The sequence below is a fragment of the Macrobrachium nipponense genome, chromosome 24, assembly GCF_015104395.2.
Source record: "Macrobrachium nipponense isolate FS-2020 chromosome 24, ASM1510439v2, whole genome shotgun sequence".
NCBI classification, from domain to species: Eukaryota; Metazoa; Arthropoda; class Malacostraca; order Decapoda; family Palaemonidae; genus Macrobrachium; species Macrobrachium nipponense.
Window position 1 is genome coordinate 52,328,588 of NC_061091.1, and position 18,616 is coordinate 52,347,203.

Genomic DNA, 18,616 nt, shown 5'->3' on the forward strand with positions numbered 1-18,616 from the left:
CTGTATGAAAATATCTTTTACCATAGCTAAACTTTTGGATATTAAATCAAAACCAAGGTACTTGAAAAATACATTTCTCCTGACAGTAGTTTCAAAAGTCAGACCATTGTTTGTTGCTGTGTATAGTGCAATAATACCCGCACTTCCGCGAGGCTAGGTGCCAGACCCCCTCACAAGAGGGGAATTTCCACGTAAGTTTGGCACAGTCTCTAAAAATGCTAATAAATGCTTACTTCTAGTTTGAACCCTAATCATGCTCCCTAAATATTGAGCTAACTTTTAAATGAAATTAAAGTTACTGTAATTTCATTTAAAAGTTAGCTTAATACATTACCCATAAAAAACAAAATAAATGGTTGTTAAAAATATAGGAGTGTGTGAAGATTACATATGTACAACATAGTTCTCTCTTCTTCCCCCCCTTCTGACCAACCAATCTATTATTATTATTATTATTATTGGAAAATAAATCCACAATAGTGTGTGTTTGATTTTTTAATTTAAAATACAAAGCAGAAAGCTTTTGATGACTTGCATGGTCCTCCTTGTCAGTCTGACTATAATTATGCAAAGTGACTATACAAAAACTGTTTGTTTTTTGACTAGTTTACAAATAAGTTGTTTGAAGATGGGTAGTTGACTCTTCACGTTATCCCCTCATTCTCCAACGGCAAACCGCTAATCGCCTAGATCTTTGAAGCAGCGGTTCGGCTCTTGAATCACTTGGTCTGTTGTCCATAGCAGCTGGGGCACCTGTAACAAGGGGCACTGGGTGTGTCCCTGTTATCTGAACAAAAGAAGATGAGGCAGCAGCAGTATCAGATGTGGCTAGATTATTGGTGTTATTATTATGCAAGCTTTCCTATTATAATCTTTTATAAAATGACAGCAAATTATTTCATTTAAATTCAAATCTTCCTGCATAAAGGCTTTATTGCCTTCCATAGAGAAACCCCTGTTAATAATTGCTCCTTCAACCAACCTTCTAATACCTGTATCTTTACTACTGAAAATTACTTTTTACTCCTTCCAATTTATACGGTGAACGTCATTTAAACTATGTGAGACTAGTGCATTATTCTCAGCATGCAAAATGTTATTTTCATGATAAAATAAATTTTTGAACATACTCACCTGGTAGTTATATATAATTAAATTCCCACCCTCCTCCCCTCTAGAAACTATGGGCATGGAAGATCTGAGGAATAGTTGGTATGGTGCTACGTACCTGGTAGAGGGCGCACAGGTGGTGCACCTGACTACCCAATCGGCGATTGCCGCGAGTTTTGAAATTCTGCCGTGACGTCAGGGACGTAAGCTATATATATAACTACCAGGTGAGTTAGATGTTTGAAATTATAGGTTCTTTTGTGTTCATTAATTCTGATTGGTAGTCCCTTCCCACTTTCTCCGTAATATTTCTTATCGCAATCTAGACAAGGTATTTCATAAAGACCAATTTCTTTGTTAAAGCTTTGGTTGGAGTTATTATTTTGCATAAGACAGCCTCTGAAAGTATTCTTAAAGTTGAAGACCAGGTCAACCTTTTCTTCGCCTTTTGGGCAAGATATATTGGCGATGTCTTCGTAATTTTCCAAGGTAATCAAATAGACTTCAAAAAGTTTTTGAGGTATGTCAATAGCATATTACCTTCCATTCAATTTACAGTGGAATATGAAGTGGAAAATGAGCTGCTCTTTCTGGATGTTTTGGTATACCATGACCCTATTACATTTAGTTTTAAATTTAATGTTTACAGAAAAGTGACTAATGCTGAAGCTTATGCCCACTTCTATTCTTTTCATAATAATGAAGTAAAGCAAAATATAATGATAAATTTCATTCTAAGAGCCTTGAAAACATGTGATCCTGAATATATTGACAGCAAATTTCATCATATAAAAGAAGTCTTTGGAAAATTATGCTATCCAGAAAATTTCATAAATAATGCCTTCACTAAAGCCAAAAGGATTTTCTACATAAAAAGTCAATATGAATACAAAAAAGAATAAAAAAGTATCTAACCTTACCATTTAATTTTATCTTATGAAATATTAGGAAAACAATGAAAAAGGTGAAGAAAAGGTTGACCTGGTCTTAAACTATAAGAATACACTCAAAGGCTGTCTCATGCAAAATAATAACTCCAACCAAAGCTTTAACAAAGGAATTGGTCTTTATGAAATACCTTGTCTGAATTGCGATAAGAAATATTACAGAGAAAGTGGGAGGGGACTACCAATCAGAATCAGTGAACACAAAAGAGCCTATAATTTGCATGCTGAGAATAATGCAGTAGTCTCACATAGTTTAAATGACGATCACTGCATAAATTGGAAGGAGTCAAGTAATTTTCAATAGTAAAGATACAGGTATTAGAAGTTTGGTTGAAGGAGCAATTATTAACAGGGGTCTCTCTATGGAAGGCAATAAAGCCTTTATGCAGGAAGATTTGATTTTAAATGATATAATTTGCTGTCATTTTATAAAAAATTATAATAGGGAAAGCTTGCATAGTAACAACACCAATAATCTAGCCACATATGATACTGCCGCTGCCTCCTCTTCGTTCGTTCAGGCAACAGGGACACACCCAGTGCCCCTTATTGCAGGTGCCCAAGCTGCTATGGACAACGAACCAAGTGATTCAAGAGCCAAACCACCACTTTGAAGATCTAGGCGATTAGTGGTTTGCTGTTGGAGAATGAGGGGATAACATGAAGAACCAACTACCCATCTTCAAACAACCTATTTGTACTCGTAAAAAAAAAAAAAACAACAACCTATTTGTACTCTAGTAAAAAAAAAAATAAATAAAGTTTTTGTATACTCACTTTGTGTAATTATAGTCAGACTGACAAGGAGGACCATGCAGGTCATCAAAAGCTTTCTGCTTTGTATTTTAAATTACAAATCACACAAACACACTATTGTGGATTTACTTTTCCATTTTATTGACTCATGTGATTATGAGTTTTCTTTTGATTATTATTATTATCAATATTTTAAAATATTAGTAAACATAGTACATACTACATGTACCATAAAAATTCTCTCATATCAGTAAGAGAGAGAATTATTACTTTTATTGTTATTTAATTTACACATAAAAGCTTGAAAACTTACAAATTACATAAAAAATTGAACAAACACCTTTGCAGGGTTTCTACAGGATTTGAAAATGTTGTGTTGTGTTTGCGTGTCTATAAAATACTCATGTATGATAATTAGTTAAGATTCCAATGAAAAGTTTGCGCTATTGTGAATTCGTGCAACTCAAATCACCTAAGATTGAGGTATTACTATATAATAGGGGACAAAGTAAAAAATATATCATATATGCTCCTCAGATGGGGTACCAAGAGGCTGCCATTAGAATAGTGAAAGAAGAGAAACTAATAATAGGAGCCAATATGAATGGCAGGGTGGGAGAGAAGAGATGGGTATGAGGAGGTACACAGAGGCCATGGGTCTGGAATTACAAATGAAGATGGAGATTATATATTGGAGATGGCTGAGTTTTGAATTGGCATGTATGAACACATGGTTTCAGAATGGATAAGTGCTTGATAACTTATGAAAGTGGAGGAGTGCAAAGCCAAATAGATTACATCCTAGATAGAGGAGCAAACAAAAGCAATGCGACGAACTGCAAAGTGATTTTGGGAGAAACGTGTGTTAAACAACATTAGTTGGTGGTGATGGATTTGAAAATGAGTGGTAGGAAACCCAAGAATAGAGAGGACATCTAGAATTAAGATTTGGGACCTTAAAGGAGAAAAGGGGGAGCAATTTAGGAGGACTGTGAGAGAGAGATGGATAAGGGGGAATGTAGAATTTGGACAGGGTAACAGAGTGGAAATTATCTGGGCAGACATGCGAGAAATGTGCGTGGGGGAAGCAGAAGAACTGGTGGAAAGAACCAGGGGACATGGAGTGTCGAGAGGAGAGAAGTGGTGGTGGTATGTGGAGATGTGCAAGAATCAATTAAAAGAAAATCAAAAGCACTTAAGGATTGGAAAGTAAGGTATGCACAGGGTGCAGAGGAATGGTACAGAAAAGAAGAAATGTGGGAAGGAGGCTAGGTATAGTTATTGGGAGGGCAGCAGCGTAGTTGAATGAAACAAGAGAAAGAGAAAAGGATATCTATAAGATTTCAAACTTGAGAAAAATGCAGACAGGATTTGAGTAAACTGGGTATCATCAAGGATAGAAATGGAAATATATTGTATAGGGATAAAGACATTAAGAAGATATGGGGAAAGTATTATGAACAACTTTTAAATACTGAAAAAGACAAAGAGGAGATGGGGGAAGCACAGAGGATGGAGAGACCAGTGATGGAGATAAGGATAGAGATAGAAATATATTGTATGGGGATAAAGACATTAAGAAGATATGGGGAAAGTCTTATGAACAACTTTTAAATACTGAAAATGACAGAGAGGAGATGGGGGAAGCACAGAGGATGGAGAGACCAGTGATGGTGATATACAATACAGAAGTGAAGAGAGCATTAAGTAAAATGCAGAATGGTAAAGCACCAGTTCCATCAGAGTTCAAATTGAAATTATCAAATTACTTGGTACAGAGGGGGAGAAATGGATGCTGCATTTATTAAAAGCTATATGGGAAGAGGAACAAATGCCATGGGACTGGGAAGAGAGTCTAATAGTATATATACAAGCAGAAGCGAGATGTCATGGATTGTGGTAACTACAGGGGAATTAAACTAACAGAGCATGGATTGAAATTTTTAGAGAGGATACTGGATGAGAGATTAAAGATTGTAAAGATCAGGAAACAGCAGTATGGATTCATGAGAGGACGAAGCAATTCCCAGAAAAGTTAGTTAGGCTGGTCGAGATGATATATCAAAGAACGAGCAAAAAAGTAATAACAGGAGTAGGGGGAACAAAAAACTTTGAAGTTAGTGTTGGATTACACCAGGAATCAACATTAAATCCATTCTGTTTGTGCTGGTCATGGATGTGTTGAGATAAGAGATCAGGAATGAAGAGCAGTGGGAGTCGTTGTACGCTGCTGAAAATGAGGAGGACCTACAGAGAAGGGTTGAAGAGTGTCAGTCTTTAGAAAGGGGTGGCTTAAAGGTGAATGTGCATAAAACAAAGGTTTTGGTGAACAGCAGGAAAGATAGAGACAGAATAGTAATACAAGAAGGAGACTCGATTATAAAACTGGTGGAAAAGTTTAAATACTACTTGGGAACTACTTTAAGCCCAGAGGGAGGATGTGAGGCTGAAGTTGACAGTAGGATAAAAGTTGGGTGGATGAAGTGGAGAGGTATCTGAATCTGATAAGAAAATGCCAATAAAGCTAAAAGTCAACATCTATAGCACAGCGATAAGTCCAGAGTTAATTAATGTATGGCTTGGAAACATGGGCTCTAAGAAGAAAAGAGGAAGTAAAATTTGAGAGAACAGAGACGAGAATGCTGAGGTGGATTATGGGAATATCACTGCCTGAGAGATGCAAAATGATGAAATAAGAAGGGCAGGCTTAGTAAAGACTACAGAGATGATAAGAGAGTCACGATTGAGATGGTATGGGCATGTGTTGAGGATGGGTGATGAGGAGAGAGTGAAGAGGGTTTGGGAGGAACCTGTTAAGAGGAAGAAGATCGAGAGGGAGACAGAGAATTAGACGGCGAGATAAAAAATCGCTTACTGTTTAATAGCAGAACTGATAAATCACTGTTCAGTGTTTCAATCAGGTGAAATATGCTAAAAAATCTAGAATTAAGCCAGAGTGCTGGCCCCCCCTTAGTTTAGCCACTGCCACTAAGCGAAGACGTTAATATTAACAAATTAGGTGTGACAGATCAACTGACTGACAGACATAACAATAATCTATCTTCATGCAAATATACAGTGGACCCCCGTATTCACGGGGGATGGGTACCAGATGCGTGCCCCCCCACCCCCACACCGGCCGAGAATAGCTAAAATCCGCATAAACTTAACCCTTAATGGATGGATTACTCCTCAGGAGTAGCAATAACAGGTTTGGGGTGGTGGAAGGATTGATCCTGTAGATAAACAATATTAAGCCCCATCAATTTCAAAAGAATTGGGCAGGAAAGAGGCACCAGTACTTCTATAGCCCATAAATTCACTAATGGCAACTTTTACAAAGGCTAAAATCACACGTCTGGCATCTCAGGACTTCAGCTCTGCTTCTGACTTGAAAGAGGTATGTACTGCGTCTGTCTCACATGACATGTTTTTGTAAATTTGCTCATAAATATACCAAGGGGTTGCTGTTGGTTTTTGTTCTTGTCTTTTATGATAGTACATATGTCTGTTGTAAATGTAATTTTACAAAGAAATATTAGAAAATACATGTACAAACAAAAAAATTACTGATTCTTCGTTCTTGGTAAATTTACATGAATATTTTTCAACAAATATGCTAAGAATTTGTTACTGATTTCATTTCTTATTATGTTTTGATATTGTGTGAGCTGTAATTATAATTTCACAAAAAATAAAATAAATCTAGAAAAATATATAAGTAGGTAAAATTTGCAATTGCCTTGTAAATGAGGCCCCACAATGGTTGTAAACAGTCATTTCTGACTTCTCATGGAAGATAGGGAAAATTTTTTAGAATTTTTTTTCTTTTACCATGTGCATTTGCATATTTTCCTATTTCCACTGATGTGTTTTTTTTTGTAAATTTGCCAACCTCAAAGTGTTGCCAGCATGGGGTGCTGCATACTGATTTCTTACCCCGGCTCCTGAGAGTTAAAACCACTCTTAAAAACACTTAGAACTACTATTTTGACAGTTAAAACACAAAAAACCCTCTAACAATGTTTATACTTGTGCTTTTTAATAGTTTAGTCACAAAAATATGAAAATACAGCAATTTATGAATATTTCTCAGTGAAAAATTCTGTGAATAGGCGAATTTGCCGTGAATAATAGGTATATATGGTCCATCGAAAAATTCGCGGGGGTCGACTATAGGCACAATGGCGTGCCTCTACACAAAATTTGATGGCAATTCCTTCAACTTGATAGAAAAAATATTAATAAACGTACAATTCTCATAATTTTGTCCTATTGATCCTCAGAATAATTTCCTATTAATCTTCAATGTACAAACAAGCATACCTTTGACCCTGATCTGGCAATTGTTCCCAAATTTTCAATTAGCTCTTCTTTCGTCATTCCAATTCCTGAGTCCTGTATTGTTAGTGTCTTGTCATACTTATCTGTAGTGATATGAATCTTCATAGTAGCTTCAGAGGAGTCTAAAGCATGTCCTTGGAGAGCCAAGTACCGTGCCTGAAATTCAACATAAGCACACACCATTATTAATCAAACCATAATTATTGTAGTACTACAGGTAAAAGGGACAAACTCAATTTCAATTATATACAGTCAAACCTCGGTTTTTGTAAGCCTCTATTTTCGTACTTTTCAGTTTTCATAGACTTTTTTCTACAAAATTTTGTCTGTTATCGTATGTTACCTTGGCTTTCATACACTTGGAAACGCTCCATCCAGGCAGGGGCGTTACTCATGAGGGGAAGGGGGGGGGGGGGGGGGTCCCCAAATTTTTACCTAGGTGGGACACAGTATACGCTGCCCCCCACCCCAAATAAGGCGCCTAGTAAATCCTAATGTTAAGACCGAAGGTTTGTTTCGTGTATGAACAATAATAAATATTATGGTTAAATATCACGCTCCTACGAAAACAGAGCAAGGAAAAACAGTCCTGAAGTTTTCTTTGAACCTCAGATGAAAATTTATGTAAGTTTGAAAAAAAGAACATTTGGTATATTATAAAGTATTTTAAATATCTACTTATTCATTTAACTGGTAATTTATTTAGGAAAATGAAAGATTAATTTTTCTGTAATTTTTTTTTCTCGAATGCCAAACATTTCATTGTTTGTGTCTTAGTGTTTACATATGAAGACGAGTCGAGTACCGTAGCAAGTAAACAGTAACAACTATCAGGTATGAATATACTGTTAATGTTTGGGCAAAGTTACACGTGTTAAATAGGTGAGAGTAAACCAATACCAGTATTAATTCAATGTAAAGAAATACATCAAATATCTTTTATTTTGTGTGTGTTTAATGTTACTATTGTTAATGCCTTTTATGTGTCGGAAATTAATATTTATGCCATAATCATCAGGTTAGATGTATTCCCCCTTAGGCTATAGCTTAGTGGACATGGCTATGATAAAGAAGTTGGGGGAAATTGTGGGGTAAAAGAGGTAAATAGGTTAAAAATGGCTTAGGTACAAAATGTAACTGGTCAGTGTTACTCATTTGCTCTTTTTGTAATCATTATTTTTTTATGATTTTGCAGAAAATGGATATTTGAAAGTTTTTTGGCCCTAAGAAAGTAGTGAGAGCAAGACATGCTAATCCAAGCCCAGCACAACTGCCAGACCCAACACAACCTCCAGGCCCAGCACAACCCCCATGTCCATCACAACATCGAGGCCCCTCACAACATCGAAGCCCAGCACAACATCGAGGCCCAGCACAACATCGAGGCCCCTCACAACATCGAGGCCCAGCACAACATCGAGGCCCACCCAAGCCTTTGTCGTCTCACGAGCAAGACGCAATAGGCTTTAATCCATCTGTGTCAAGACACACCGAGATTCCAATGCCCGATGAGCTACTTCAGCCAGAGGCACATATAATTCCTGTGCAAATTATGAACAAGAAGAGCTGTCATTTCAACAAAAATGATTCAAAGACTACCCATAGCTGCATTATGATGTTAAATCAGAATCTGTAATGTGCATACATTGTATTCAAGCAACAGAAATGAAATTAAACCATCTTTCTAAGAAAGCAGATGGAGCATTCATCCAAACCAGTTTTAAATATTGGAAGCAAGCCATTGAAAGATTTCAAAGCCATTCAAACCATCACAAACTGTCAGTAAATAACTTGATGTACCATAAACAAAACCAACGTGTGACTGCACACCAGCCAGCTCATGTTTAGCAGAGCATTCCTTTTCTGTTTTACAAAGACTGAAGACATACTTGAGATCCTTTATGACACAGATACGACTCAACCACATACTCCTTTGTCATATACACCAAGATCACTTGAAAAGCTTGGGTGACATCACCATAGCCAAAGAATTCATAGCTCAATCAAATGAGGCTCGACCAAATACATTTGGCAGCTTCTAAACCCCCATGTATTGTTTTTTTTTTTTTTTTATGTTAGAAAGGAACACAAATCTTGGCTGCCTGTATATAGCTATTGCCTCCCCCTGCTGAACAGTTATGTACTTTTAATTTCTATGAATGTCTAGTGCTCTGTATGAGTAATCACCAAGCTATGTATGCAGAAGCTATGCATCTCTATATGTATAGGGTAAATATAGCACCTTCTTTACATACCCTGTAGGCTGCAGCCTAAATGTACTAGTATCTGTTAATACTTTATCTTGTTGAAAATTATTGTTATTACTGTATATTATCATTATTAATTGTTATCATCATTATTATTAGCATTACTGTATATCTGGGAAAGGGTAAAATCCTACCTTCCTTGTATCATATTTTTTTAACAGATAAGGCAGAAAGTTCCAAGGGATTTAAGGTGCTTTGTTTCATGTATTGTATAAGAAAATTGTGCTCGTGATTATGCATATACATTCACATTGACATTCAATGACGCACAGCTATTGACAAACTCTAGATGTGCTAGAGAAAGCGTGTCCACCAAATATTTCATGGCATCCATATATATGACACATAATTGCTTTCAGATGCTTAATGTTAAACCACCTATATTATTTAGTTTACCTACCCTTGTAGGCCTTACAGTGCCACTAAAAAGAGCTCAAATTTTAAAAATTTTCTGGTGGGGGGGCTCACAGCAACTCCCCACACCCCCAAGCTGAACAGGCTCGCTTCGCTCGCCACCCACCCCTAGGCCCCCCCCAAAAACTTTTTGGAACCAGTTACACCCCTGCCCAGGACCAACTGCGTGACCAGGCCCCATATCGAGTGCCCAAACAAAGCATCCCATTTTCTTTCCTGACCCATTCTGCGTTTGTGTTTGTTGTTTTTGTGCTTTTTTTTATTCGAGCGAAACTGCTAAATAAGCTATCATGGGGCCAAACAAAGTTCCAAGTGATAGCCCTTCCATAAAAAAAGGAGAGAAACACCACAGATTTTAAGATAGAACTTGTAGCAAAGTGTTGGAGAAAGTTGCATGCCAATTTCAGTGAGAAAATGCCTACAACATGAGCTGCTGTTTGTGAATTTACGGCCAGCAGAGGCTGGCTTGAAAAATTCAGAAAATGAATGGACTTACATAATAATGTACCTACTTCAGGGGTTAAGGACATGTTTTCAAATTGGAATGATGTAAAAAATTTTGTGGAGAATTATCATCCCAACAAATAAGTTGTAATATGTGTCTCCAACATGTTTACTGACACTGCCCTCTTTAACTTTAGAGGAATTTTAAAGAAACTCCAGAAACAAATTTCTCTGGACAGTTTTGTTGTGGGACAGGAGTCCAGTAACTCTCAAATGGGTCCTAGTGCCAGTAAAAAATTAAGAGGGGAAGTAACCTCAGATAGTGCAAGTAAAAAACGAAGAGAAGTAACCTCAGATAGGTCTTTGATACCTGAAGTCCTTCTGGAGGGAGATTCCCCTTCTAAACAATAACCTCTCCTCCTCCCTCTCCCCTCCTCTCCGTCTTCCATACGCTAACAAGTGTTTTCCATAAAGGTAGGAGTAATGCTAAAAGTTAATTTATTCATTTCATTAGTCATTTATATTTCTTATTGTTTTCTGTATGCAAAACTCTTTTTATTCCCTATAATATGCATTTCTTAAAAATATTTGTGGGTGTCTGGAATGCATTAATTGTATTTACATTATTCCTTATGGAAATTATTGTTTCAGTTTTCATGGGAAGTTTGGAACGGATTATGTACGAAAACCGAGGTACCACTGTATTTCAACAATGAATGGAAAACAGTTACATTAATTCCCTGTAAAAACAATTCTGCTGTAGACAGCTAATTAGATAACATTGGTCTACTTAGCCTGAATTCATGAAAAAATCTTTTAAAAACAAATAAAAATACTCTTATTTTTAAATATGCACAAAAAATTCATCACACTAACTACAGTACTGTATTAATACTAGGTAGTCTGCTGAAATTGCAATCAAGTACAATACAAGTATGTAAGCTAAATATCTACTGCAAACTGAGGTAATAAAAAAAATGGGAGCACTTAAAACAAGGAAAGTAGGAAAACAGTTGAAGACAAGTGGGAAGGCCCATGAAATCAAGGAGAAAAGACCAAAGTTAGGATCAGGACCAAAAAGAATTTAGGCATAAAAGCAAATACATGAGAGCAGAAACCACTACACAATACCCACTTGAAGAAAAACAAAAGGAAAAGATTAATGAAGAGGAAGATTAATGACTATGAGGTTCCACCAATGCATAAAGGCACCAGTTCAACAGAGAATGGAATTAACGAAAAATGACAATTTTTTAATCAATTTGTATTTTTCATAGCTAACAAACCTTCAGCCTTAACAATAGGATAGTAATCTTCTTGCACCAGCTGGAAAACCAGTTAAAAACAATCAAAGACTGTAAAGCAAGGAATCTGTGGCATCTGGCAATTCATGCGTATACAAGGTGAAAGCTGGCCACTTGAAATTTGCTGTAGCAATAGCCTTTTGTTTATTTAAGTGACAGACCTTGACCACTTTCAGGGTAAAAGAGCCAAAACTTATCCAAGAGCTCAATTTTTTTAAGCTCTGAAGTCCATAATAGAGGAAGAGGGTGGGCTCCATTCATGATTACTGGGTAACAAAGTTAAGTATATCTTAGTTTTACCAGACCACTGAGCTGATTAACAGCTCTCCTAGGGCTGGCCCGAAGGATTAGATATTTTTATGTGGCTAGGAACCAATTGGTCACCTAGAAACAGGACCTACAGCTTATTGTGGGATCTGAACCACACTATATCGAGAAATGAATTTCTATCACTAGAAATAAATTCCTCTGATTCCGCGTTGGCAGAGCCGGGAATCAAACTTCGGACCACCGGCTTGGCAGCCAAGCGCAAAAACCACTCGCCCAGCGAGGAACTAATTACTGGGTAAGTATACATATATAAAACTTCATTTTATCATAAAAATATAATTTTTAAAAAAGTAACTTACCCAATAATTACTTAGCTAAATTCATATTGCAGGTGGAGGGATTCATGGATGGACATGAATTACCCAAAACCATTAAAACCTTTTAATAAGATGAGAGCAGACTAAGAAAAGGTTAGCACTGATAGAATGCTTGTTATTCCTTACCTGGTGAGAGAGCTGCTGCAGGTAGATATGTACTATCTCTCATCTCCACCATGTAGTGGCATGATGGTATAGCCAGGATCGGCTCTACTGAAGTTGGTACTTCGCAGTAAGGAGTGTCTCGCAAACGAGCTCTCCCTGATGCAGTACTATAGTTCTAGAGACGGACTCTTTAGACCCAGTGGTAGGAGTGAGAACCCAAGTCTGTGCTCCTAGAGCTTCCTGAAACATTATACCCGGGTACTGGTAATCTTCTTAGGCATGAAGATATCTAAATTCACTCCACAGAGGAAAATGAAAAGTTCTTCTTCTAGGAAAATGCCAAACAGTTTCGTCCTCCAATGGACCTCTTCTTGGAGCATTTATTAAAGGCTCCAAGAAGAGGTCCATTGGAACATGAAACTGTTGGGCAACTTCAAAGAAAAAAACTTTTCATTTTCCTAAGTGGAATACAATTGAATTATACCCAGGGTCAGCTTAACTGGTCCTAGCCCGGAAGGCTTAGGATAGCCTACAGGAGATCTAATTGCTTCCTCTGTGAAAGGAGGAAGACCCTTCAAAGTCCCACTGGTGGAGCTTTTCAGGGGCGGAGAGTCTACTTTCTTATTAGACCAACTAAGTCTAGGAGGGGAGGAGGTGACATGATGATGATGATGATGATGAAAATGCTGATGATGAGGATGAAGACTAAACTACGACACCTTCCTGTGGAACTCAAGTATTTGACAAGATGACACCAGGACTGCATGAAGACCACAACACAGGAAAGCAGGGTATACTATGTTATGGCAAAAAATCGTCCTGACCAAGAGCAGAGTTTGCTCAGCTGAGCACTTGACTCAGCTGACCCAGACAGGCTGAGCAGTCGAGTGAGTTGGGCAGATCACAACCATATAATTACAAGTGGTAATCTTCAGCAAAGTACTATCACTTACTCCCAACTTCACTATTCTCCTTCAAGGCTAAAACCCCAAGAAGAAGAATAAATAGGGATTTTGCACCAGCTGTCTTATGTGTTTGAATCCTAAGGTCCAAGACACAAATAGGGGACTTTACAATGCACCAGGGAGTTGTCATGCAGTTTCATGCTCTACCTAAGCCCAAACCAGGCTGAAGAGTGAACTCTACTGTACTGGTAGAGGCTCATCTTGCTATGTAAGCACTTGTAATAACAAGAGCTCAGCGAAAGTTCTTGTAAGGACAATCATCAGGAAAACTTGTCCCACTTGAGTGCTCGGAGATTGCAAGAAACTAAGCCCTCAGCAGCACCTGAAATTCTCAGGAAATCAAGCACTCGGCGAGACTCCCGGCTCTTGTGACAATTATTGGGAATGCCTCTCTCGCCTGAGTGTTTCGAAATCACAGAAAATCAATCACTAGGAGAGTGTCAGAAATTCCAAGGAATTCAAATGCTCAGCGAGATTCCCGAATCTCATGAGACAATCATCAAGAGAGAACCTTCTCAACTTTCTTAGAAGTCAATAAGGAACAGCATGCTATCATGCCACAGGTACAATCCCAAAGGTTAGGATAACCAACACAAAGAGATATCCAACCATCTACTGTAGAAAAAAGAAAACATGAATGATAAAATAAAGGACTCTTCTTGAACCAAAGGGCACTGCCCTCTGAAACAAGAGGAGATCCCCAAGACATCAACACCAAACACCCTCACCCGACAAGCGCGCGAAGAGGGCGAAGGAGAAGGAAGAAACCCAGGAGAGAAAAACAAGAGGGAGAACCTCCAGGGTTTTCCCCCTGAAAAATCCTCCCGAGCATAAATGTGAATATTAATAAAAAACAAATATAACGTCTTGCCCTTAATATCAAAGGGTGACAGAAAGTGATATGGGATTGTGTAAACACCGTTGCTGCCAATCCCTAAGACATAAAGGAGTAAGGCGGCTTGCAAGGCTATCATAAAAAGTAGGTATGCATATTAATTATTAAGATCAAACAATATGTATATTCAGAACATATTAAAACAACAAAAGAATGATCCCAATAGGAAAACTGAGATTAACAGATTAACAACAGTCAGCAAGAGCACACAAAAACACGTCTTCATCAGATGACGGCCAAGCAAAGTGGAATGTTTACATCCGGGCAGGCGGGTCTCCCAGCCACCTTGTTCCAGAGTTTTAAAGGCCATGTTCCAGCTTCAGTGTATTTAAATTCCTTGTAAAGGACCGAGTGTAGGACCAAAGCTGGTTTAACTCCATAAACCTAATTAAATATCCAAAGCCAAAGGCTAACTAGACAAGAAATACTACTTTACCACAGGAGAAGCTCCAGCAAATTCCAAACAAAGCTGTTGTTAATACCTTGCCAGCAGAAAACATGAGCTCCTGGCTCAGTCGTTCCTCTTTTACTCTGAAAGTGGGCGGGGTCTGTCACCTACGTAAAGAAACGGCTATCGCTAGTGCAAATGTCAAAAATTAATCTGCCATCTATCGCTAGCGCAAATGTCAAAAATTAATCTGCCATCTATCGCTAGCGCAAATGTCAAAAATTAATCTGCCATCAAGTAGAAACTCTTAGCTAAGTAATTCTGGGGAAGTCTATACAATAAGGATATTTAAACTGGAATAATTGTTGATTGAGTGATTATGAAATTTAGCTCTTGAAAACCAAGTGCCGGAACCCATCAAGGAATAATTGTTAAAATCACTTTAGAGTACAGCAGAAAACACTGATACATTATACAACATAGACCTACTGAAACTAATGATAATAAAACAAATTTATTTTGAAGTGAAAGATTGTGCATATTGTACTAATTATCAAAGCATTAAAATGATACACAATAAAAAATTAATATTTTATACCTTTTCAATTGCATCCGATGCATTTGATATCAATTCCCTAATAAAAACTTCCTTTTCTGAATACAAGGATTTTGCAACTATGTCAAGAAGCATTCTTGTTTCTGCTTGAAATTCAAAGGTCTTACTATCTTCTGCCTGCACAGCTTCTTGCAACCTGCACTGTGATGTATGATATTGCTGGTATAGAGGTGCACATAATGACTGCTGACCTGAAAGATAAAAAGAAGTTTAGAAAAAAAAGAACTGCAATATGTACTGTCGGCCAAAAAACTCGTGGCAGAGTTTCATAATTTTTCGTTCACCTGCCTGACGCACGATTCATGCCTTATTTATCTATTTTTCTTTTCAAAGAAGGAAGAAATCATGTGTAATGACGTTAAAAACTGCCACTGATATCTTTAGAACATTATGTTATGTTATTGTGTAAAACTAATTTCCATATAGCAAAATTGACGTGAACGAAACGAAGTGATAAAAAACGTCCTATCACAACCATAGATATACATTAACAAATAGATAGGAGACACCTATCACTAGTAGTATCGCATAAACATAGTCCTTAAATTATCATTTCAATATTAAGTTCAAGGTAGTTGAATGTTCCATTTGTTAAATTTTACAGAAAACATTGGAATCTCACAAAATGCTATCAAATTTAAAAACAAAAAGAAAAAAATTAACAGCGTGAACCAGGCGACCTCACTCTATTGCTTTTGATATCATGTGCATGGGAATCTAATGTCAATGTGTCATTTATCGGTCTAAGAAACATCCCTCGATGAGCGAGAGAATTATTGCACTGCATTCGGTGCAAGTTCCTGTTAGAGAGATATCAAGAAAGCTTAATAAACCAGAAAGAACCATACATAGATGAATAAAATTGTTTAAAGAACGGCAAAATTTAGAACATGGGCCTAAAGGTGGAACACCTCGAAGCACCACATGAGAGCAAGACAATACAGTAGTGTAAATGTTGCTGAGCAGCATTCATTTGTGAACTTTGAATTCTAGTGCCTCGTCACGACATTGCTTATGACTGGTGTCTGATGAAAACTTTAGATGGAGGAGAAGAGATTTTTAAATCTATACTTTGGTAGTTGTCCAATGAATAAGTCTAATGAATAAGCAAACTTATCTTTGATGGATGAGAGATTCAGTTAGGCTTACTCTTTCAGTTTTGTTTTTTATCGGTGGCCAGTGAATACCACGGATAGGGAGGGAAACGGTTTCAATGCTGCATGCATTTTTTTCTTCAAAACCTAAAGAATACATTTTATTGGGAGATACTTTATTAACATCGGCCTAATCGTTCCATCACTCCTATACGCCACCTCTGCTCTCTTCTACATCTCAGGCGACTAGATCCGACTTCTCACTACGAACTCCTCGTGAAAGCACCACTAATGATAACGGTTATTTTAAAATTCCCAGCACCGACAACGGACGCCTTAAAATGCATGTTTATAAATTATTTTCTTTTGTTCAAAAAGAAACTTAATCTTTCATTCCAAAAAATATGTGCATACACTCGTGTTACACCCTGTAGCCGTCAAAGAACAACCCTTGATTAAAGCAGTAGGTTTTTCTTGAAAGAAAAAAAAAAAACCATATGAAATAGACTTAAACGAGAACATCACCTTTCATATTTCTTATCCTTTCAGCTACTTATAATATGCTTATTGTAGTAGGTCTAGTAGGTATACATGTGTAACTAATTTGAATTAATTTCTATTTAGAAGAAATGAATAGCTACAAAAAAATCAACCTAAGAAAGCTTTAAGGAAAGTAAGCCTTTCTTAATGTATTCGTCAGTTTTGACTCCCACAGCTTTCCAAGGTGTCCAAATAAAACAGGATGATATGCAAGGAATTCGATAAAAAATAAGACTGAATTATATTCGTTTGATTTTTTTATGATTGCTTTTTGACTTTGAGTTAATTATGTTAAGCAATTATGAAAAGGATAAGAAGAAGGCGAAACATGGCTAATAAAAACAAGAATAACGGAATAGTCAAATCAAGCAGATAATATATATATATATATATATATATATATATATATATATATATGTGTGTGTGTGTGTGTGTGTGTGTGTGTATATATATATATATATATATATATATGATATATATATATATATATATATATATATATATATATATAGATATATATATATATATAGTATAATATATATATATATATATATATATATATATATTATCGAGATTTATATCAGTTAATATTACGTATCCGAGAGAGTATACTGCTGAAAATAGACCTAGGCAAATCATGTGGGAAAAACAGAAGTCCAATTTAGGCCCACTAAATGTGTCATGCAAATTATTTTATTGATCAAAGGACAAAATTAGCTTAACTAAACATCGTTTTCAAAGAATGTTAACGGCTGTAGGAGACGAAATGACAACACCCCAGTGCAGTACGATATGTTGAGTCAAGACTCGAGAGGCAGCAAAGCCAACTTCAAATCAAAATCTTCGGTATGCTGTCACGAAGTTAGAGTTGAAAATAAAATTAGAAATCGTGGACCCATCAGTATATATTTTCCTTACTTTGCAAAATAATTATCTTTAATACATTGAATAAGTCTACTCAGTTCTAATGTAAATTATTTCAAGTATAGCACCTTTGAAAGGAAATGTTATTTATTGTTAAGTAAATAATCTGGCACCTGCATATGGCAATATTTCCATAACGAACAATGAATTAAGAAACTACGCCAATTCTTCGTTGGCCGTCTGTACATCCCTCAATTATCCAAATCAATGGAGCCAAGGGTCTGTCAAATACAATGGAAAAATCTGAATAATGGCGAGTAAAAACTATACTAATTATGTTGAATGTTATTACAGTACATGGAAAAAGAATAGAGCTGCCGGACCTAACCACGCAGAACAAATGAAAATGGTTGGGATCCACCAAAACAAGACATAACAAAGCCCCATATTATACCCCTTCACATCCCTCACACCTTGTTGTTCATATTTTTTTCTTACATCCATGTAGAAAACAAACACACACCATACATACAGTAAAGAAACAGCTTCGTCAGAGAGATAAACACACCTCTACCCTTTAAGGCAGCCGAGAAAAAAAAAAAACACATACACACACACTCACAAAAGCTGAATTTCAGCAGGTGAGTAAGTCTTCCCCACTCACCTATCTTCTTAGCCAGTTCTTTTGCCAATGCTAAAATTCCCCTGGTGAAATGTGTGATTTATCTGAAATTAGTCTTATGCTCTATCTTAAAAAATTAACGATACTACTGTATTAATGTTCAAGTGGCAAAAGATGGATAAAAGTATATTCTACATTTTGCTAATAATTACTTGTTCCTGTCATCTCATTATTGGATTTTTCTGTAAATATGCAATGTGTTGGTTGCCCTCTACATTAATATTAAGCAATGAT

General features: G+C 36.7%; 1 protein-coding gene and 1 long non-coding RNA gene across 2 annotated transcripts in view; one reads left to right on the forward strand and one right to left on the reverse strand.

Moving 5' to 3' along the window:
• LOC135205626 (uncharacterized) overlaps nucleotides 1-10,869 on the forward strand; it is a 78,228-nt gene extending 67,359 nt beyond the window's left edge. The window contains exon 3 of the long non-coding RNA XR_010312566.1: nucleotides 8,353-10,869. This is a non-coding gene — a long non-coding RNA (uncharacterized LOC135205626). The remainder of the gene's footprint in view (nucleotides 1-8,352) is intronic.
• LOC135205625 (heat shock protein 75 kDa, mitochondrial-like) overlaps nucleotides 1-18,616 on the reverse strand; it is a 35,485-nt gene that overhangs the window by 14,553 nt on the left and 2,316 nt on the right. Inside the window, exons 2-3 of the mRNA XM_064236419.1 lie at nucleotides 15,185-15,393; nucleotides 7,140-7,313 (exon numbers count right to left, since the gene is read on the reverse strand). Coding sequence (XP_064092489.1) covers nucleotides 7,140-7,313; nucleotides 15,185-15,393 — 383 coding nt within the window. The remainder of the gene's footprint in view (nucleotides 1-7,139; nucleotides 7,314-15,184; nucleotides 15,394-18,616) is intronic.